At 66.2% G+C, this 21,442-nt stretch overlaps 1 protein-coding gene across 1 annotated transcript; it reads right to left on the reverse strand.

Moving 5' to 3' along the window:
• Window positions 1–1,546: 1,546 nt before the first annotated feature.
• Window positions 1,547–21,245, reverse strand: TRPM4 (transient receptor potential cation channel subfamily M member 4). The gene is made up of 25 exons (XM_050927762.1): window positions 21,150–21,245; window positions 20,653–20,720; window positions 20,212–20,389; window positions 19,905–20,085; window positions 19,097–19,263; window positions 18,692–18,869; window positions 16,222–16,286; window positions 15,854–16,036; window positions 15,368–15,467; window positions 14,929–15,044; window positions 14,168–14,497; window positions 12,947–13,075; window positions 12,637–12,766; window positions 11,597–11,742; window positions 11,357–11,469; window positions 11,093–11,191; window positions 7,757–8,116; window positions 5,758–5,890; window positions 5,421–5,595; window positions 4,508–4,676; window positions 3,804–3,982; window positions 3,214–3,346; window positions 2,882–2,954; window positions 2,437–2,533; window positions 1,547–1,986 (listed from the first exon to the last, which is right to left on the reverse strand). Exons 1-25 carry the CDS (start codon window positions 21,174–21,176, stop codon window positions 1,982–1,984), a joined length of 3,534 nt encoding a protein of 1,177 aa, XP_050783719.1. The 5' UTR covers window positions 21,177–21,245; the 3' UTR covers window positions 1,547–1,981.
• Between the last annotated feature and the right edge of the window lie 197 nt (window positions 21,246–21,442).

A 21,442-nucleotide genomic window follows, 5' to 3' on the forward strand; every position in this document is an offset into this window, starting at 1 on the left:
GGTGCAACTTTTGGTTACAGGTTTGGGGGGCTGCTGTTCAGGGGGCTGATTCGGGTGGTGTTTTTTTGGGGGTGCAGCTTGAGGGGCCAGGTCATGGGGTGCAGTATGGGTGGTGTCCCACACGCCCCCCCCCAGCATTTCCCCACCCGTAAGGTCCCTTTGGGCCGCCATGTCCAGGGGACGGACCCAGCAGCGAGGGCAGGAGGCTGTGGAGTTTGAGGGGGGACAAGGGGCAGAGCCAGTGGGGTGCAGAGGGGAGACACCTGGCGCCCCAGCCCCGGCGTTTGGCCACCCCAGCTACAGCGTCACCCCCCGTGTTAGCGCATTAACCCTTCCCCCAGCAGTGCAGCTCTGCCCATCACCCCATGGGGAGAGAATGGGGGCACCTGGCATGGGGGAATGGGGGAACCTGGGATGGGGGACACAGAGCCCCAGGCATGGGGGGATGGAGGAACCTGGCATCGGGGGCACACCTGGTCCCTGGCACGAGGGAGGGATTAAGGAGGTTCCAGGGAGTCCCTGGGATAGAGGGGGGTCGGGAGGGAGCCCCCAGAGAGTTTTGGGGATGAGCTCAGGCAACAGAAATGCTGATGCACATCCCCCCCCCAGTTTAGGGGGCAGATCTAGGGGTCCAGTATTTAGGGGGCAGCTTTGGGGGTGTTGATTTGGGGGGCAGGTCTAGGGGTGCCTGTTGTGGGGAAAGGGGCAGACAGGAAATCTGGGGGGATGGGGAGTCGGTTCTGGAGAGGATCCCTCCCCCATCCATGCATATTTGACTCCTGGGTTCCTGGCCCTGCGGTGGCGGGGAGGGGGGGGGGACAGGGATGGGACATTCCTCCTTAGTCCCTCTGCTGTGTGGGGGGGAGGGGCATGGAACCCTAGATGTGGAGGGGGGGTCCCCAGGTATCCCCCCTGCAATGCCCCTGATACCCCATCCACTCAACCTGAGCTGGCCCATTCCCCACATCCACCTCGCTTCCTTCCCTGCCCCCCTTTCCCCCTACCCTGCCCCTGTTCTCACTTTCCACAATGATCTGTTTTTATTTCAGACAATAACAATAATTAATATAACAAATTAAGAGCAAATCTGTCCCCTCCCCCCCCGCCCCCCCGAGTCTGTGGCATCCGGACACCTGGATTCACAGCAGGAGGCTCCTGAACTCCAGTCCCACAGGACAGTCCATGGTGCCCGGACGCCTGGGTTCGCAGCAGGGTGTGTCGGGGAGTCCATGGTGCCCGGACGCCTGGGTTCGCAGCAGGGTGTGTCGGGGAGTCCATGGTGCCCAGATGCCTGGGTTCACAGCGGAGTGTGTGGGGGAGTCCATGGTGCCCTGATCCCTGGGTTTGCGGGGGGGGGGGGAGTCCATGGTGCCCTGACCCCTGGGTTCACAGCGGGGTGTGGGGGAGTCCGTAGTGCCCTGATCCCTGGGTTCACAGCGGAGGGGGGGGGGGAGTCCATGGTGCCCGGATGCCTGGGTTCGCAGCAGGGTGTGGGGGGGAATCCATGGTGCCCAGATGCCTGGGTTCACAGCGGAGTGTGGGGGGGAGTCTATGGTGCCCTGATCCCTGGGTTTGCAGTGGGGTGGGGGGGGGGGAGTCCATGGTGCCCTGACCCCTGGGTTCACAGCGGGGTGTGGGGGAGTCCATGCTGCCCTGATGCCTGGGTTCACAGCAGAGTGTCGGGGGGAGTCCGTGGTGCCCTGATCCCTGGGTTCACAGCGGAGGGGGGGGCGGGGAGTCCATGGTGCCTGGATGCCTGGGTTCGCAGTGGGGTGTGTGGGGCAGTCCATGGTGCCCCGACCCCTGGGTTCACAGCGGGGTGGAGGGGGGGGAGTCCATGGTGCCCCGATCCCTGGGTTTGCAGCGGTGGGTGTTGTAGACTCCAGCCCCCCAAGACAGGCTGTGGTGCCCGGACACCTGGGTTCACAGCTGGGTGCTGATTCTCCGCAGCGACATCCTCTCTCGCTGGAGTTGGGGAGGGTCAGTCTGGGGGCGACAGACAGATTCAGGACAGGGAGCTGCAATCCCAGGGCAAGCCGGGGGGGGGGGGGGGCGCAGCGCCCCACCGTCACCAGCCAGCCCCAGTGCGGGGGGTGGTGGTAAATTAACTCCTTCATTGCCCCACCTCCCTAGTGGGCTGTGGCTTGTTTCTTAGGGGAGGGGTGGAATCCAGGAACTCCTTGCGGGGGCAGGACAGCTGGGGGGGCACGCTCCAGCATCGGGGGAGGGGCCCCATAGGGACCATTGGGGGGAGGCAGGGGGTGATTGGGGGTCAAGGGAAGGGGGTTCCCATGGGGAGGGTGGGGCAGTGCAGGGGGGAGGGAGGGGGCACCCTATGAAGGGGAGCCCAGAGCAATGGGGAGTGGTTAGTGCTGGGGAGCAGGGGGCTCTGGGGGGGATACAAGGGCAGGGGAGTGAATTGGGGGGGTCACTCACCCTTTTTGAGCGTGGGGGGGGCAGGGCGGTTCTTCCCCAGGTCGCTCTGAGCCAGGGTGTCCATCATCCAGCAGAGGGCGCTGGTGAACTTCTCCATCTGGGGGGGGAGCGGGGCAGGCACTGAGGACCCCGCAGCCCCTCCCCCCAGGGTCCCCCCCACCTCAGCCATCCCCCCTTCCTCTGGACCCCTCAGACCCCCTCTGCCACTCCCCATTGCCCCTCCTGACCCCCCAACATGACCTCTCCTGACCCCCCCACCTCTGACATTTCCCCCAGGACCCCCCCTGCTTCAGCTGACCCCCCCCAGACCCCTCAGCCCCCCTCTGCCATCCCCCACAATCCCTCCTGATCCCCCTACCCTGCCTCTGCCATCCCCTCAAGATAGCCTCATCTTTGTACCCCATGTGTCCCCCCACCTCCTGTCCTTCGTCCCCCCCGCCTGTACCTGGGTCTCCAGGGTCTTCAGCCGTCGCTCCTGCTCCCGCATCTCGGCCAATTGCTTCAAGGCCTGGTCGACCCTGAGGGGGGAAGGAGACGGGGTCACTTGGGGGCCCCTTTGATTCATCCCAGGATCCCCAGGTGACCCCCCAGCTCCATTGCTCCCCCTCCCTGCGTCCCCACCCCTCCATGCTCACCCTCCCCCCCAGACTCACCGCTCCCTCCCTGGACCCCTGACCCCACGCACCCCAGCTGCTCAATGCACCCTGACCCCCCATACTCACCCTGCCCCTCCCCCTGCACCCCCATACACCCCTCTTCTCCAGGCCCCCCCCTCACTTCTGAGACGTCCGCCGGAGCCGCTCGGTGTCACTGTCCCGTTTCTGGCGGCCCAGGGCCACCAGGTGATTCTCCTTCTGCACGGCCTCCCAAGTGAGCAGCTGGGTGTCCTGCTCCGGGGACAGGTCCCGAGCTGGGGACCCAGGCGTCCGGGGCCGAGGGCGCGGGTGGGAAGGCAGACACGTGAAAAGCAGACAGGGGCCAGCAGGCCCGAGGTGCGGCGGCCAAGTCCAGCCCCATATCAACTTGGTGACCCCCCGGCCCTGCTTCCTGCTCCCCACCCCTCACACTACTGCTCTGACCCCTCCCTGACTTCTGCAAGGAGCGACCCCCAGATCTGCCCCCCAGCCTGACCCCTCCCCCCAAGCCCTTGTCCCTGCCCCACAGAGCACTGCCCCTGGTCCAGCCCCTCACCTGCAAGGAGCGACCCCCAGATCTGCCCCCCCAGCCCTGCTTCCTGCCCCCTCTGCCCTGCTCCCCACCCCCTGCACTACTACTCTAACCCCTCCCCGACCCCTGCAAGGCGCGACCCCCAGGTCTGCCCCCCCAACCCTTGTCCCTGCCCCTGGTCCTGCCCCCCCGTCACTCACCGAAGTGGCGGCTCTTGGCAGAGCCCCCCCGGGCCCGGTGGAGCAGCAGCTGGCGCAGGTGGCTGATGATGATGAAGGGGGGGGCCAGCGCCGGCCGGTTGTGATACTCCAGGATCAGGCTGTAACGCTGCGACTTCCAGTAGGTGTCGCTGTTGCCCTGCACCTTGGCAAAGGTGTAACTGCGGGGGGATGGGAGGGGCTATCAGACGGGCGGGGGGGCAAAGGACACGAGCCTGCCCCCACCCCCACCAGGCCCTTGCACGCTCATCAGCTCATCCTCTGCACACGCAAGTGCACTGGAGCCTCACACTCATCAGCACACCCTCTACACACTCTAGTGCACCAGGGCCTTGCACACTTATCAGCTCACCCTTTGCATGCACTGAAGCCTTGCACACTCAAGCTCACCCTCATCAGGTGCTAGTGCACTGGGGCCTTGCACACTCCTCATCTCCCACTCCACACTCTTGTGCACTGGGGCCTTGCACACTCAAGTATCCACCTGTTCTAATGCGCTGGCACATCAACTCACTAGTCAGTCATTCTCCTTGCACTAGTGCCCAGCGCTTCCCATGCTCGCCACACGCACTCATACACCTGACCCCTTGCATGTATCTTAATGCACGGTCCACGTACCCCAATGCATCCTGCCCCTTGCACGCTCAGCAGCTCACTGCCCACCACGGGGCCCCGCCAGGCGGTACCTGAACATGGCGATGAGCAGGTTAAGGAGCAGGATGTTGGCAACGAGGAGGAAGATGACGAGGAGAACGAGCACCAGCCAGTTGGCGTAGGTGTTCGTGCAGGGCTCAGCCTCCTCCATCAGGATTGCCACCGGGTCGTCCGTGCAGTTCGACGCCGCGATCAGCGCCGCTGCGGGTGGGGGGGGAGAGGTATGTGTCTGTGAGCCAGCCCATCCCCTGCCATGGGGCCAGATCGGAGCCAGTGCCCCCTAGAGGGGAAAAGCCCCACACCCCATTCCCTGCCCCTCCGAGCCAGACAGTCCTTGCCCCAGGGCCGGAGGGAGCCGCGCCCCATAGAGGCGACAGGCCCCGCACCTCATTCCCTGCCCCCCCGAGCCAGACAGTCCTTGCCCCAGGGCCAGCCCATAAAGGGGACAGGCCCCTGCCCCATTCCCTGCCCCCCTGAGCCAGCCAGTCCCTGTCCCAGGGCCAGGGGGGAGCTGCGCCCCATAGAGGGGACAGGCCCCGCGCCCCATTCCCTGCCCCCCTGAGCCAGCCAGTCCCCACCCTGGGGCCAGGGGGGAGCCGTGCCCCATAGAGGGGACAGGCCCCGCGCCCCATTCCCTGCCCCCCTGAGCCAGCCAGTCCCCACCCTGGGGCCAGGGGGGAGCCGCGCCCCATAGAGGGGACAGGCCCCTGCCCCATTCCCTGCCCCCCTGAGCCAGCCAGTCCCCACCCTGGGGCCAGGGGGGAGCCGCGCCCCATAGAGGGGACAGGCCCCTGCCCCATTCCCTGCCCCCCTGAGCCAGCCAGTCCCTGTCCCAGGGCCAGGGGGGAGCTGCGCCCCATAGAGGGGACAGGCCCCTGCCCCATTCCCTGCCCCCCTGAGCCAGCCGGTCCCCACCCCGGGGCCAGGGGGAGCCGCGCCCCGCACCATCGATCTCGTTGAGCGGGATCTGGCCGAAGATCTGCAGGTAGGGCCGGTAGAAGACGCGGCGGAAGATCCAGGCCAGGCGCTGGTCACTGGGGTGCAGCAGCCCCTCGGTCGTCACCCCGTAGGCCACCAGCCAGACGGCCAGGAAGAAGAGGAAGAGGAAGACGTCCTTCATCTGTTGGGGGGGGGGAGCATGAGCCCCTGGGATGGGACCCCCCAACCCCCCACATCTCCCTCCCGGTCAGAGCCCTCCCCTGCCTCCCTCAACACGGGAATCCCCCCAAACCCCACCCAGCCCCCCCTTTTCCATCCCTCCCTCCCCCAGACCCCTGCTCACCATCTTGCCCACAATGATCATTTTGGGCCCCAGCTGCTTGTTGACGGCGAAGATGTGGATGAGTCGCAGGGTAAAGACCATGAAATCCAGGCAGAGCACGGTGCGCCCTGACGCGTAGCTCCTGGGGAACATCCTGGGGGGGGAGTGGGATGAGGGGGGGTCCAAGCCCCCAGCACAGCAGAGAGCTGCCCCCATCCCCTCCCCCAACCCAGCCAGGGACCTCAGCTCAGTCGGGGGGTGATTCTGGGCTGAGGGAGGGATGGGTCAGGGGGTCCCCAATCTGCTCCCCACTCACAGCTGGGGCTGTGACTCTGTGCTGCGGGGGGCACAGAGCCATTGCTGGTGGGTGGGGGCAATGGGGGGGCTGCTGCAGCACCATGCCCGGGCAGGGGGATGTGGAGATGGGAGGTGCCAGGGGCTGGGGGCACCGAGCCTAGGCAGGGCGGATGGGGGGATGGGAGGCTGCAGGTGCCAGGGGCTGGGGGCACCATGCCCAGGCAGTGCAGATGGGGGATGGGAGGCTGCGGGTGCCAGGGGCTGGGGGCACCATGCCCAGGCAGTGCAGATGGGGGATGGGAGGCTGCGGGTGCCAGGGGCTGGGGGCACCGAGCCTAGGCAGGGCGGATGGGGGGATGGGAGGCTGCAGGTGCCAGGGGCTGGGGACACCATGCTTGGGCGGGGGGATGGGTAGATAGGAGGCTGGGGGGTCTGGAGGCACCGTGGGGGGATAGGAGGGATGGGAGGCTGTGGGTGCAGTACCCAGGCAGGGAGGGTGAGGGGCACCGTGCCCAGGCAGGGGGGATGAGGAGACAAGAGGCTGCCGGCACCAGGGGCTGGGGGGACGGAGGGATGGGAGGCTGTGGCCACCAGGGACTGGGGGCACACTGCCCAGGCAGGGGTATGGGGGGACGGAGGGATGGGAGGCTGTGGGTGCCAGGGGCTGGGGGCACACTGTCCAGGCAGAGGTACAAGGGGAGGAGGGACGAGCGGCTGGGGGCCATGTCCAGGCAGGGCTATGGGGGGACAGAGAGATGGGAGGCTGCGGCCACCAGGGGCTGGGGGCACACTGCCCAGGCAGAGGTACAAGGGGAGGAGGGACGAGCGGCTGGGGGCCATGTCCAGGCAGGGCTATGGGGGGACAGAGAGATGGGAGGCTGCGGCCACCAGGGGCTGGGGGCACACTGCCCAGGCAGGGGTATGGGGGGACGGAGGGATGGGAGGCTGTGGGTGCCAGGGGCTGGGGGCACACTGCCCAGGCAGGGGTATGGGGGGACGGAGGGATGGGAGGCTGTGGCCGCCAGGGGCTGGGAGCACACTGCCCAGGCAGGGGTATGGGGGGACGAGGGGACAGGAGGCTGTGGGTGCCAGGGGCTGGGAGCACACTGCCCAGGCAGGGGTATGGGGGGACGAGGGGACAGGAGGCTGTGGGTGCCAGGGGCTGGGGGCACACTGTCCAGGCAGAGGGACGGATGGCTGGGGACCATGGCCAGGCAGGGTGGACGGAGGGATGGGAGGCTGGAGGTACCAGGGGCTGGGGGCACCATGCCCAGGCATGGGGGGGACAGGCGGCTGGGGGCTGTGCCCAGGCATGGTGGGGACAGGCGGCTGGGGACCATGGCCAGGCAGGGCGGACGGAGGGACGGGAGGCTGGAGGTGCCAGGGGCTCGGGGCACCATGCCCAGGCATGGGGGGGACGGGTGGCTGGGGGTACCATGCCCAGGCATGGGGGGGACGGGTGGCTGGGGACCATGGCCAGGCAGGGTGGACGGAGGGATGGGAGGCTGGAGGTACCAGGGGCTGGGGGCACCATGCCCAGGCATGGGGGGGACAGGCGGCTGGGGGCTGTGCCCAGGCATGGGGGGACAGGCGGCTGGGGACCATGGCCAGGCAGGGCGGACGGAGGGACGGGAGGCTGGAGGTGCCAGGGGCTGGGGGCACCATGCCCAGGCATGGGGGGAAGGGAGGCTGGGGGCCGTGCCCAGGCACTCGGGGGTCTCACCGGCAGACAGCCCCCAGCAGGAAGAGCCCCAGGGCGGTCAGGTCGAACTCGTTCCAGGGGTCCTGCAGGTAGGCGCGGACGCGCTGGGCCAGCGGCTGGTGCCCGGTGAAGCAGCCCTGGCGCAGCTCCTCGCACAGCAGGGTGAAGACCCAGATGTACAGCAGGGCCTCAGAGGCGCTGGGGCCGTCAGGCAGGGGGGGCGCGAAGTCCAGCAGCAGCACGTAGGAGAAGAGCAGCAGGAAAAGCAGGTACATCACCACGTTGCCCAGGAAGGCCGTCACCGGCGCCCCCCAGAACCGGCGCCAGCGCCAGAGCCAGATCTGTCCCGGCCGCGGCGGGGAGCTCAGCGAGGACGCCGACCTGTGGGGAGCAGGGTCAGATCTCAGCATGGGGGGTTCAGCCATGGGGAGGGGGCTCTGAGTTGCAGGGGGGGGGTCAGATCTCAGCATGGGGAGGGTGACATCCTGGCACCCCAATATTCACCACGGTCATGGAATGAGGATGTATTTTGCGCCAGGTCCGTCTTGTGAGGTTGTGACAAAGTGGGGACTTTTCTTCCTTTTTCCTTGGTTTTCCAGTGGGTTCCATGCCGAGCGGGTGGGAGTCAGTTACGGGTTTAACGAGGGGAGGGGAGAGGGAGTTTGTGGGTACAGAGGACCAGAGAGGGAACTCGGGACCCCGGCTGATGGCCTGGAGGATGGAGACCCCCAGTGACTGGTGCCCTGGTGACCCGGAGACCCAGCTCAGGAGTCACAGCCGGGTATGGCCGGGGGGAGGACAATGGGCTGCGGGGACAGGACCCCGGTGACCTGACCAGCTGAGTCCAGCCAGAGGGGCCAGAGGACGGGAGAGGAGAGGAGGCCCAAGAGACCGTTTCCCTGGAGAGAAGCCAGTGGACAGAGGGGGCTTGGGGCCGGGGATCTCGGAGGCCCAGCGGGGAAGCAGGGGGCTCAGGGCTGGACGGGGGCGGGCAGGCAGAGCCCCCCTGGCTGCAGGGGGACTGGAACGTGCTGGGCTGAGGGGGGCCAGGTCTGAGGCTGGAGAGTTTCCTGTGCTGGGTTCAACGCTCAATAACCCTCCTGTGTTACGCTGGCTGAGTTGCTCCGGGCTAGAGAACAGGTGTCACTGAGTTTGGGGGAGACAAGACATGGTCTGAGGTAACCAGGATAAAGTTTAACAAAGATAAGTGCAAAGTGCTCCACTTAGGAAGGAACAATCAGTGTCACACACAGAATGGGAAGAGACTGCCTAGGCAGGAGGACGGCAGAAGGGGATCGAGTGGTTATAGGGGACCACAAGCTAAATATGAGTCAAGAGTGTGACGCTGTTGCAAAAAAAAAAAAAAAAAGCCAACGTGATTCTCGGAGGCATTAACAGGTGTGTTGTGAGCAAGACCCGAGAAGTGATTCTTCCGCTCGGCTCTGCGCTGGTCAGGCCTCAGCTGGAGTATTGGGCCCGGTTCTGGGCACCGCATTTCAAGAAAGATGTGGAGAAATTGGAGAGGGTGCAGAGAAGAGCAACAAGAGCGATTAACGGTGGAGAGAACACGACCTGCGGAGGCTGAAAGAACTGGGTTTGGTTGGTTGGAAAAGAGAAGATGGATCAGCAGTTTTCAGGTATCTGAAAGGGTGTCGTCTCCCAGAGGGACTAATGCCACCCTGTTGTGACGACGTGGGAATGTTCTTAATGTTTTCTCTGAATACTGGCTGGGTGCCTCAGTTTCCCCTATGCAGTTCTCAAGTATCTAGGTGAGGGGATAAGGGGGTGTGATTGGTGCAGAGCCCGAGAGGGCAGGGGAATGGCCGACGCCCTGTCTCTTGTCTCCTGATGGCCTGGGCCCCCGCCCCCCGCAAGGTGCCAACTGAAGGGGCTGGAGCACAAAGAGATCAAGTGGCCTCCTGGCCTGGGAGAGAGACAAAGGCCAGATGAGGGGCTGGGGTGTGTGTCTGTTTGGAGCTGGCTGGGGAAATGGACCCACCCCCCAAGATGGACCAGACGGAGGGGTCCTGGTCTCTGTACCCACAAGCTCTGTTTTGGGCTGTTCCTGTTAGCGGCCAGCTGAGAGTCACGTCTGGCTACGGACTTGGGGCGCAGGACCCTCTGGCTCCCCCAGACCTCCCCCTCGGGCACACTCACTGCAGGAGGCGCATGGGGAGATGGGGATGCTGGATGCCCCCCCAGGAAGGTGGAAGCCGTGTGAGCTTCTTGCCCAGGGCCAGTCTGCTCACAGAGAGGGGGCCCCCCCGAGTCCTACCTGGCTTCATGGGGAGCAGTCCCAGAGCGTCGCCCCGTGACTCCGGGACAGCCTCAGCAGAGCCTGTGTGTGTAGCCGCAGCTGGGTGTGTCCCGCCCGCCCTGTGCGTGTAGCCGCAGCTGGGGGTGTCCCGCCCGCCCTGTGCGTGTAGCCGCAGCTGGGTGTGTCCCGCCCGCCCTGTGCGTGTAGCCGCAGCTGGGTGTGTCCCGCCCGCCCTGTGCGTGTAGCCGCAGCTGGGTGTGTCCCGCCCGCCCTGTGCGTGTAGCCGCAGCTGGGTGTGTCCCGCCCGCCCTGTGCGTGTAGCCGCAGCTGGGTGTGTCCCGCCCGCCCTGTGCGTGTAGCCGCAGCTGGGTGTGTCCCGCCCGCCCTGTGCGTGTAGCCGCAGCTGGGTGTGTCCCTCCCGCCCTGTGCGTGTAGCCGCAGCTGGGTGTGTCCCGCCCGCCCTGTGCGTGTAACCGCAGCTGGGTGTGTCCCGCCCGCCCTGTGCGTGTAACCGCAGCTGGGTGTGTCCCGCCCGCCCTGTGCGTGTAGCCGCAGCTGGGTGTGTCCCGCCCGCCCTGTGCGTGTAGCCGCAGCTGGGTGTGTCCCGCCCGCCCTGTGTGTGCTGGTGGAAGTGTGGGACCAGGAGTGGGTCTGCAGCCTGTCACAGCAGCGCAGGGGGAGAGGGAGCCCAGTTCCAAGTGGCGTCCCAGGGGGAACCCATCATGGGGGGTTTGGCCGTGGGGGAGAGGGCTCTGGCTTGTGGGGGGCTCAGATCTCAGCATGGGGGGTTACTGCCACGGGGCGGGGGGGCTCTGGTTTGCAGAGGGGAGGGGTTAGATCTCAGTGGGGGGACCCAGCCAGGGGGGTGCAGGAGACAGATTAGGGGCTGATGGGGGAATAGATGTTAGCACAAGGGGGCACATAGGGTGTGTGTGTGGAACAGATTTAGGGGAGGGATTCGGATCTGGGGGGCAGGATGGAGCGGGGCTGACCTTGCAGAGGGCTCTGATCTGGGAGGGGGCAGGTTCAGGAACCCTTAGCACCATGGGATCCAATGTATAGGGCATGCTGCCCTCCCCCTCACAGGCTGCCCCCCTTACCCCGTCAGGATCTCCTCCATGGGGCATTTTCCGTCAGTGTTCAGGTTCTCCAGCTCCAGGGTGTCGGGCTTCTCCTGCTCCTGATCCTCCTCCATCGCCCTGGGGGGGGGGGGGGGTGGAGAGAGAGGGAAACTGAGTTTGGGCCCCAGTGCTGCGAGCTTCCCCCCAACAGTGCCCCAGCCGGGGTCACCGATGCTGCAAGCTTCCCCCCAGCAGTGCCCCCTTACATAGCTGATCCCCTCCCCAGGGCCCCCCAGCACCCACCTGAAGGTGATGAGGTGGGTGAAGATGAGGGGGGGGCAGAAGAAGGTGAGGAGGAGTTTCCAGACGGGCGTGGACCTTTCCATCTCGCCCCACCAGTTCTGAGTCAGCAGCGCCTGCGGGCCGTGGGGGGGGGTTAGTGCTGGGAGGGGTCACTTCTCACCCCCGCAGGTTTCCCCTCCAATTCTTCCCTGTCCCTTTGCGCTCACCTCCCCGCACTCGCCCCCCCGCACTTCCCCGTACCTGCACCCCATCGTGGGCAAAGAAGCACCGGGCCTCGGCCAGCCAGGCGAGCTGCAGGCAGGTGGCGCCGCCCCAGAGGCGGGAGCGACGCACGAGGAGCTGGGAGGCCCGAGACTCGCTGTTCCCGTAGCACTCGCCAAACACGCCTGTGGGGCGGGGACGGGGGGGTTAACGCCATTGCCCCCGGGACCTTACAGCCCCCCTGGCTGCCCCCTGCACCCCCAACACCGGCCCTGCACTCCCATCGCCCCTGAACCCCCAGTACCGGCCCTGCACTCCCATCTCCCGTACCACCCCCGTACCACCCCTTCCACCCCATCCCCTTGTGCCATTGTACTGCCCTCTGCACCCCCATTCCCCGTGCCACTCCCTGCACCCCTGTACTGCTTCCTGCACCCCCAGTACCACCCCCTTCACCTCCATCCCCCCAGTACCGCCCCCTGCACCCCCAGTACCGCCCCCTGCACCCCCATCCCCCGAGTCCCCAGTACTGCGCCCTGCACCCCATCCCCTGTACCACCCCCATCCCCCGTGCCTCTCCCTGCACCCCTGTACTGCTTCCTGCACCCCCAGTACCGCTCCCTTCACCTCCATCCCCCCATACTGCCCCCTGCACCCCCAGTACCACCCCCTGCACCCCCATCCCCCCTGAGTCCCCAGTACTGCGCCCTGCACCCCCATCCCCTGTACCACCCCCTGCACCCCCATCCCCCGTGCCACTCCCTGCACCCCTGTATTGCTTCCTGCACCCCCAGTACCGCTCCCTTCACCTCCATCCCCCCATACTGCCCCCTGCACCCCCAGTACCACCCCCTGCACCCCCATCCCCCCTGAGTCCCCAGTACTGCGCCCTGCACCCCCATCCCCCGTGCCACTCCCTGCATCCCTGTACTGCTTCCTGCACCCCCAGTACCGCCCCCTTCACCTCCATCCCCCCATACTGCCCCCTGCACCCCCAGTACCGCCTCCTGCACCCCCATCCCCCTGTACCGCCCCCTGCACCCCCATCCCGCCCTGTCCCCCATCTCTTCCCCCCTCACCGATGGCCAGGCTCTCGAATTTCATGGCCAGCTTCTTCATGTCTGCGGCCTCCTGCGCGTCTGACTCTTGGTGGGAGAGTTCTCGCAGGATCCGCGCCCCCACCAGCGCCCCCCCCACCGCATCCGGGGCCTGCAGGGGAGGCAGTTAGAGAGAGATCCCCCCTGGAAACCCCCGGATCCATGCCCCCGCTAGTGCTCCCCCACCCTGTTCCCCCTTCCCCCAGGGGTCTCCCCCTCGCCCCCTGCACCCCTTGGGGTCTCCCCTCAGCTCCCCGCCCCCCAGGAGTCTCCCCCCCCAGGCCCTCCTCACCATCTCCCAGCAGTACGTGGCCATCTCGCCCCGGTTGAGCAGCACGGCCCAGATGAAGAGGTCAGTCCAGGGGTTTCGGGTGCGCTGGCCGCGATAGGGGGTGTCCCCGTCCAGCAGGGGAGCCTTCTTCTGGAGGGGGGAGGAAAGGGGGAGGGTCAGAGCCATGTGGATGGGGACACCCCTGCTGCCAGCCCCTCATCTTCCCCCACCTCCCCCTGGAACCCTCAGGGTCCAATCCCAGCCTCCTGCCCCTTATGGTTTCCCCCCCCCATATCCAAGCCCCATTGTGCCCCCCATCTCACTGCATCCACGTACCCAGCCCCCCCGTGAGGAAATGGGGTTTTATTCGTCTTGTTATGTTGCAGGTGAGTCTTACTGTCCCACACTAACTGTGTGTGCCTCAGTTTCCCTGCGTGCTGCACCAATACTCAGCTGGTGGGAATTGGGGGGTGTGATTTTGCTGAGGCCCTCGGGGAGGTGAGGCTGCCCAGCTGGGTGCAGCTGTGTGACCTGAGAGCCAGGAGGGGGGTACGGCCAGGTGACTCTGTGCCCACGAAGTGAGACAAAGGGAAGAAGAAGGGGCAACGGGGGTGTCGGGGGGGTGGGGGACTGGATTCCCAAGCTGGACTTGGCTGACAGTCACTGATTTCTGTGCTAACGAGCTCTGCCCTACGCTGTGACCCTGTTGGCTAATAAACCTTCCATGTTACCGGCCGGTGGAGAGTCACGTCTGACTGCAGAGTGGGGGGGCAGGACCCTCTGGCTCCCCCAGGCCCCCTCCGGGTGCACTTGCTGCGGGAGGCGCACGGGGGGAGGGGGATGCTGAATGCCCCCCCAGGAAGGTGAAGCCGTGTGAGCTTCTTGCCCAGGGCCAGTCTGCTCACAGAGAGGGGGCCCCCCCGAGTCCTGGCTGGCTTTGTAGGGAGCAGTTCCCGAGTGTCACCCTGTGACTCCAGGACACCCCCATCATACCTCAGCCTCCTTGGGTCCCTGGCCTTCTATGTCCCTCTGTCCCCCTCCTCCCAAGTCCCTGGCCAGCCCCCCACATACCCCAGGCCCCCTGTACAGCCCCTCCTCCCACTTCCCTACCACCTTGTGCCCCCCCCGGCCAGCCACCCAGGCCTCCCATGCACCCCCTCCTCCCATATGCTTGGCCATGTATCTCAGGACCCCCTGTGCTCCCCTCTTCCCATATCTCTGCCCCCCTTGGCCCCCACATACCCCAGTCCCCTTGGAGTCCGGGGGGCGCAGCCTGGAGTAGAAGGGGGCACAGACATCGCCCAGCAGTTCACGGAGCAGACGGGCCACCTGGGTCAGGGGGCAGCCGGGAGGGCGCTCCACAGGCTGGTAGTGGGGGGGCTCGGGCCCCCCCTGGCGCCGCTCCAGCAGCTGGTGTAGCAGCGAGGCCTCGGGGACGCCCCGGTACAGCTCTGACAGGCGCCCCCAGGTCAGGAACTCGTCCAGATCCAGCCCATTCTCCACGAACAGACGCACCAGGGCCGGGCGGTCCCCCAGCAGTGCGTCCCGCATGGGGTCTTCCAGCTGGGAGGGCTACAGCGTGAGCGGGGGCAGAACCCAGGTTAGTACCTGCCCTGTGAGCACCAGCCTCCCCCGGAGCCCCCAAACACCCTCGACCCCCCCAGAGTGTCCTCCCCGCCTCCCCTCTCAGCTCCCCACAGGGGTCCCTCCTCCCCCAGGATCCCCCCTGCTCCTCCTGGGTCCCCCCCTCAACTCCTCCCTCCGGGGTCCCCCTCCCCCTGCTCTCGCAGCTCCTCCCATGGGATCCCCCAACCCCCTGCCCCCCAGGGCTCCCCAGCTCCTCCCCCGGGGGTCCCCAACTCCTCCTTCCGGGCCCCGCAGCTCCTTCTCTGGGATCCCCCTCCCCCAGGGTCCTCCCAGATCTCCCTTTGGGATCCCCCTCCCGCTGCCCCTCTGGGACTCCCAGCTCCTCCCGCAAGGTCCCCTCCCTGCCCCCCCCCCACCTCCCACTGGATGTCTCCACAGAAGAGCTTGGAGCTGGCGATGTCCACGCGGTTCCAGGCCACAGCCAGACGCAGCTCATCCAGGTACTGGGTGGCCTCACCAGTCAGGTGATCGCCTGTGGAGAGGCAGGAGGTGGCGGATGGCTGTGGTAGCTGTGTGACTTGGTTTCCCCACCCTGGCAGCTAGGGGACCTGGAGGTGGGGGGTGGCTGGGGTAGCTGTGTGACTCAGTTTCCACACCGTGGCAGCCTGGGGGCGGTGGGGAGGGCTCAGCCCAAAGACAGGTTGTGTCAATGCGGATTGAATGGGTTCACACAGGGCTCAGTGGGGATCTGGGGGGAAACGAGGGGCAGGAGGCTGGCAGCAGGGGAGGGTGGGGAGATCCCAAGGGGGAAGAGCATGGGGGGAGGGACTCCATGGGGGACTGTGGGAGTCTCACCTCTGACCAGGGCTTTGAGCAGCACTGTCTCAAACTCCTCCAGCCTGTCCTCGTCCAAATAGACACTGACCAGGTCCCGCAGCTCCAGAATCCGCTCCACCTGGGGGGACAGGTCCGGCACCTCGTGACCCCCCAAACCCCTGCACCCCCCTCCCCGCAGCACAGGATCTGCTCCACCTCGGTGGGCAGGTCTGGCACCCCAAGACCCCCCTGCACCCCCCCTGTAGCACCAGGATCCGTTCCACCTGCAGGGGCAGGTCTGGCACCCCATGACCCCCTGAACCCCTGCACCCCCCTCCCCGCAGCACCAGGATCTGCTCCATCTGTAGGGGGCAGATCTGGTACTCTGTGACCCCCTTGCAACCCAACAGCGCCAGGCTCCGTTCCATCCTGAATGCCTGGGTCCCCTTGCGGGGTGACTGAGGGGTCAATGCCTTGAGCTCCACCCCCCCCCGGGCGCCTGGGTCCCCGTGGGGGCTGTGGTACCTGCTCGGCCAGGTCTGGCACATCGGGGAGCGGGAAGCGTCCCTGCAGCTTCTCCTGGATCAGCACCCGGCTCGCCTGGTCCGTCTGTGCGTCCTGCAGGATCTGGGCCAGGCAGTCGGCCGCCCCCCCGGAGCCCCCCACCAGCAGGCAGGGGATGTTCGCCTCGATGGCCTCCCGTACACGCTGGAGGGGGGAGAGGGGGGTCAGTGAAGGGGCAGGGTGTCTCCCTCCCCCTCCACAGCTATCAACATCTCCGCATGTCCCTCTCCCACACCCTGACCCCCATCCCCCTCCTCCCCCCTCCATCCCCCCATGCCCATCCCCTTCCCCGGACCCTCAGCCCCTCCTGCAGTCACCCCACCCCTTACCGTGACCATGGAGGCGTCGCCCCCGATGACCATGACCAGCACGGGGATCTCGATGCTGCCAGTTCCTGAAAGACGGAGCAGGGGGGTGTCAGTGCCGGGGGGGCAGCGGAAAGGGGGTGACGATGCAGCCCCAGGGAATAGCCAAAAACTAGTGTGTCAGCACAGACTAGTTCAGTGGGTGGAGTGCCGGGCCCGGGGCCAGGACGCCTGGGTCCTCTCCCCACTGCTCAGCCCTGGGGCCAGGACACATGGGTTCTCTCTCCACCCCTTGGCCCCGGGACCAGGACACCTGGGTTCTCTCTCCACCCCTCGGCCCCGGGACCAGGACACCTGGGTTCTCTCTCCACCCCTCGGCCCCGGGACCAGGACACCTGGGTTCTCTCTCCACCCCTCGGCCCCGGGACCAGGACATCTGGGTTCTCTCTCCACCCCTCGGCCCCGGGACCAGGACACCTGGGTTCTCTCTCCACCCCTTGTCCCCGGGACCAGGACACCTGGGTTCTCTCTCCACCCCTTGGCCCCGGGACCAGGACACCTGGGTTCTCTCTCCACCCCTAGGCCCCGGGACCAGGACATCTGGGTTCTCTCCCCACCCCTCGGCCCCGGGACCAGGACACCTGGGTCCTCTCTCCACCCCTCAGCCCCGGGACCAGGACACCTGGGTCCTCTCTCCACCCCTCAGCCCCGGGACCAGGACATCTGGGTTCTCTCCCCACCCCTGTGACCAGGACTCCGGGGTTCTCTCTGGGTGAAGGAGATCAAGACCAGCTCAGGGGATCTTGCCCGGGGGAGGGAAGGGGCAGCCTGGGGGGCGGGGGCACTCAGCACTTAGGGGGCGAGAGGAAGGGGAAGCAGAATAACGCAGGGTGGGCGGCAGATGTGGTTAAGGGCGCAGGAAAAGCGACTAACCCTGGTAACCATGGCTGTGGTGTGTGTGTAACTGTGGTAGCCATGGCGCCGTGTGTGTGTGTGTATTAAATCATGCTAACCCTGGCGAGGGAGGGTAACCATGGTAACCTGGCCAGGGGGCTGGGGCGTAACCGTGTAACTGGGCCAGGGGGTAACTGTGGTAACCAGACCAGGGAATGTGACCGTGGTAACTGGGCCAGGGTGTGTTTGGCCGTGGCAACAAGGCCGGGGGATAACCGTGGTAAGCTGGCTGGGGGGTAACCTGGCCAGGGGTGTGTGACCATGGTAACCAGGCGGGGGATGTGGCGGGGGACTAAACACGGTAACCAGGCTGGAGGATAACTGTGATAACCTGGCCGGGGGTGTGTGACTGTGGTAATCGGGACGGGGGTAGCTGTGGTAACCTGGCCGGGGGTGTGACTGTGGTAACCAGGCCAGGGTAACTGGGCTAACTGCGCTGGATGTAACTGGGCTGGGGGCAACTGGGGTAACCAGGCCAGGGTAACCGTGGTAACCAGGGCAGGGTAGCTGGGGTAACCGAGCCAAGGGGCAACTGGGATAACCAGGCTGGGGGGTAACCAGGGTAAGCTGGCTGGGGAGTAACTGGGCCGTGTGTGTGTGCCCATGGTAACCGGGCTGGGGGTGTGTGACCGCAGTAACTGGGCTGCGGGGTGTGTGCCCATGATAACTGGGCTCGGGGTGTGTGACTGCGATAATCGGGCTGGGGGTGTGTGCCCATGGTAACCGGGCCGGGTGTGTGTCACCGTGGTAACCAGCCTGGGCTGTGTGCCCATGGTAACCGGGCTGGGGGTGTGTGACTGGGGTAACCGGGCTGGGGGGGTGTGACCGTGGTAACTGGGCTGCGGGGTGTGACGGAGCAGGGAGTGGGCAGGATTGACCTGGGGATGTCGCGGAGGAGTTGTACTGGGATTGTCTGCATGGGGGATGGGATCTCAGGGGGTGACTTCACTTGAGGGGCGATACCTGAGGCTGTAACCTGAGCCAGGAGGGGGGTTGGGCCCGGTGACATCTCTGCCCGGGAATCTGGACAAAGGCTGGAGGAGGAGCCGGGGGGCAGCTGGGGAAGACGGCTGGGGGGGTTTCAGTTTGGAGCTGGCTGGGGGGAACGGAGGGAACCCCAAGGCTGGGGTCTAAGCTCCCTGCCTCCCCCAGAGGGACCTGACTGAGGGGTCCTGGTTGTACCCACAGGCTCTGTTTTGGGCTGTGTTCCTGTTGGCTAATAAACCTTCGGCTGGCTCAGAGTCACGGTGAATGGCAGGAAGCGGGGGTGCAGAGCCCTGACTCCCCCACATTTCATGACATGGGGTAACCATGGTAACCAGGCCAGGGGGTAACCATGGTAACCTGGCTGGGGGGTAACCTAGCCCGGGGTGTGTGACCATGGTAACCAAGCCGAGTGTGTGGCAGGATAACCAGGCCAGGGGTGTTTGACTGGGGTAACCAGGCTGGGGGTGTGTGATTGTGGTAACTGGGCGCAGGGTAACCAGGTTGGGGGCAACTGAGGTAACCGGGCTGGGGGTAACCAGGCTGGGGTACTCACCACCGGCGCCCACCCTCTGCTGGGCGATGTGTTTCTCCAGGTGGGCACGGAAGCGGCTCTCGCCCCCCGGGCGCCCCTGAGAGCCGTCGTCCACCAGGAAGTAGAGCGAGTGGTTACTGTCCAGGGGGCGGGCGGCATTCGCGGCGGGGACCCGGGCGTAGCGGGCAGGGAACGAGCCCTGGAGGGGGAGAGCGGGTGAGGGGGGTCTGGTGACCGGCTGGACCCCCCTGAGAGACACCCCAGCTTGATCCTCTCCCCCAACCCCCAGCCCAGCCCCCCCAGAGACCCCTCCCTGGTACCCAGACTGGTGCCCCCCACTCCCTCCAGGAGAGCCCCCAGCGGCCCATGCACTGCCTCCAGAGAGACACCTCCCCCGCCGCCAGGATCCCCCCCAGCCGCCCGTACCTTGGGGTTGACGAGAGCCTCGCGGTTGGCGACGACGCCCCAGGGAGCAATGCCCATGGCTACCACACGGGCGCAGGGGCTGGTGCTGGCTGTGCCGTGGTCCCGGACGGCCTCCCCGACGTATTGCCCGATCCCAGCCTGCAACCCCCCGGTCATGATCCACGCACCTGTGGGGGCACGGACCGTGGCACAGTCTGAGAGTGTAACACGCCCCTCCTAGTGCCCCCTCAGCCCCCTGTACCTTCATCTCCCCTCCCCCTAGTGTCACACCCAGAGCCTGAATGGGACATGGGCACAGACATGACCCATCCCTCAGGCCTGGGGGCGTGTGGCCACACCTGGGGGTGCCGAGAGTGGATCTGTGCACGGGTGTCAGCACAGGGCAGCGTGTGTGCACGGCAGGGTCTCACTGGGCGTGCAGTCTGGGCACCAGCTCATTTGCATGTGCACGGGGCAGGGCTTCCCCTCAAGTGGGCCAGGGCATGTCCTTTTGCACCCACATGTGCGAGAGCACAGAGCGCGCCGGCATTTACACAGAGCATGGCGGCATTTGCATGGAGCACGCTGGTGTTTGCACGGAGCATGGCAGCATTTTCACGCAGTGCACTGGTATTTGCACGGAGTATGGTAGTGTTTGAATGGCGCACAGTGGCATTTGCATAGGAAGCACCAGCATTTGCACACACACAGCAGTGTTTGCATGGAGCACACTGGCGTTTGCACAGAGCATGCCAGCGTTTGCATGTGTGAGTGCATTGCACCAGAGCTTTCCACCACTGCTCAGCCCAGGAGAGGGACGGGGGCCCACCTGTGCTTTGTGCTGCCTTCACCAGCCCCTTACGCAGCAGGTCTCGGAGCCAGGCCCGGACAGGGGCCTCCCCGTCACCCCCGACGACTGACACCACCAGGTTGGGAGGTGAGATTTTCCAGTGTTCGGTCACCAGGTTGTAGGCGAGCGCAGGGTCCGAGGAGTCCGACAGGCGGATGAACTGGCCGGGGGGCAAGTGAGGAACAGGTCAGGTGGTGCCCCTCACTCCTGACCCGCAGCCCCCGGCCAGCCCCTCCCACCCCCCAGCCCTACCGGTGCCCCTCACTCCCGACCCGCAGCCCCTCACCTTGCTGGGTTTGCCACCAGCCCCCACGAACTCCAGCTCCCCAAAGGCGTCCGTGGGCCCCTCCGTAGTGTGCTGGTCTGAGTCCCATTTGCTGACGATGGCCGTCCCGAAGGCGTCTTCCACGGCCACAGAGACGTGCTCGGCCCGGGGGCTCCCACACTGGCACTGAGGGGGGGCACTGGGGAGGAGATGGGGGTCATGGGGGGCTGAGGGGTGGCACTGGAAGAGGAGATGCAGGCGGCAAGGGACAGGGTCACTGGGACACTGGGGGGAGGAAGGGGTCACTGTGGGCCACAGGGGAGCTGCTGCCTGTGATGAGACACCTCGGCCTGCACATGGCAATAATAATCTGGGGTGTTGGGGGGAGGGGCCGCTGGCGGATTCCCTGGGCACTGGGGGAGCAGCCTCAGGGCATCCCCGATGGGGGGGGACCCCACTCACCCCGTGTCCTGTGGATCCTCAATGTAGGTCGTGCAGGTTTTCTTCTTGAAGCGTTTGGGGATCCAGGCCTGGAGTGCGGGTGGTGGTGGAGGAGCCAGATCAGGGTCTGAGAAAGGGGAACCCCCCAATCCTGGGGAGGGGACCCTCAGAGCCCCCAAAGCCCCCCAATCCTGGAGAGGGGATCCTCAGAGCCCCCCCCCCGAGCCTCTCTAGAGAGGGGCCACTCAGAGGCCCCCCACACCCCCGAGAGGGAACTCTCAAAGCCCCCCAACCTCCAGTGCTCCCCTAACCTCCAGAGCCCCCCACCCTGGAGAGGGGACCCTCAGAACCCCCCAAACCCCTGAGAGCCTCCCCCACCCTGGAGAAGGGGGGCTGTCTCCTTCCCCCACAGGTGCACCCTACCCCCAGGAAGCTCGGTGTCTGGATGCCCCATGCTGCCTGCCCCGCCCCCCCCCCGGCTGGTGCCCGCCCTAGCCCCGGGGCAGGGGGCCCCATACCTGATCTCGCTGTTTGATGCTGCCCATGGTGCCAGGCTAGGCTGGGGCTGTCCGACCCGGTGCCCGCAGCGTCTGGCTGAGCAGGGCCCTGGAGCCCTGGGAACCCGGCGTCTCACCTGGCAAAGGTGAGTCCAACCCTCTCCGGCATTGTGGCCCCACCCAGCCAGAAACCAGCCCGACCGGCTCCAAGACACCCACGTGTGTGTGGATGGGGGAGCAGGAAACACCCTGCTGCCAGGCCATCCCGTCAATCTGGAGTCATCACTGACTACAGTTGGGTCAGATTCTGATCT

This window comes from Gopherus flavomarginatus, chromosome 18 (genome assembly GCF_025201925.1).
Source record: "Gopherus flavomarginatus isolate rGopFla2 chromosome 18, rGopFla2.mat.asm, whole genome shotgun sequence".
Taxonomy (NCBI): domain Eukaryota; kingdom Metazoa; phylum Chordata; order Testudines; family Testudinidae; genus Gopherus; species Gopherus flavomarginatus.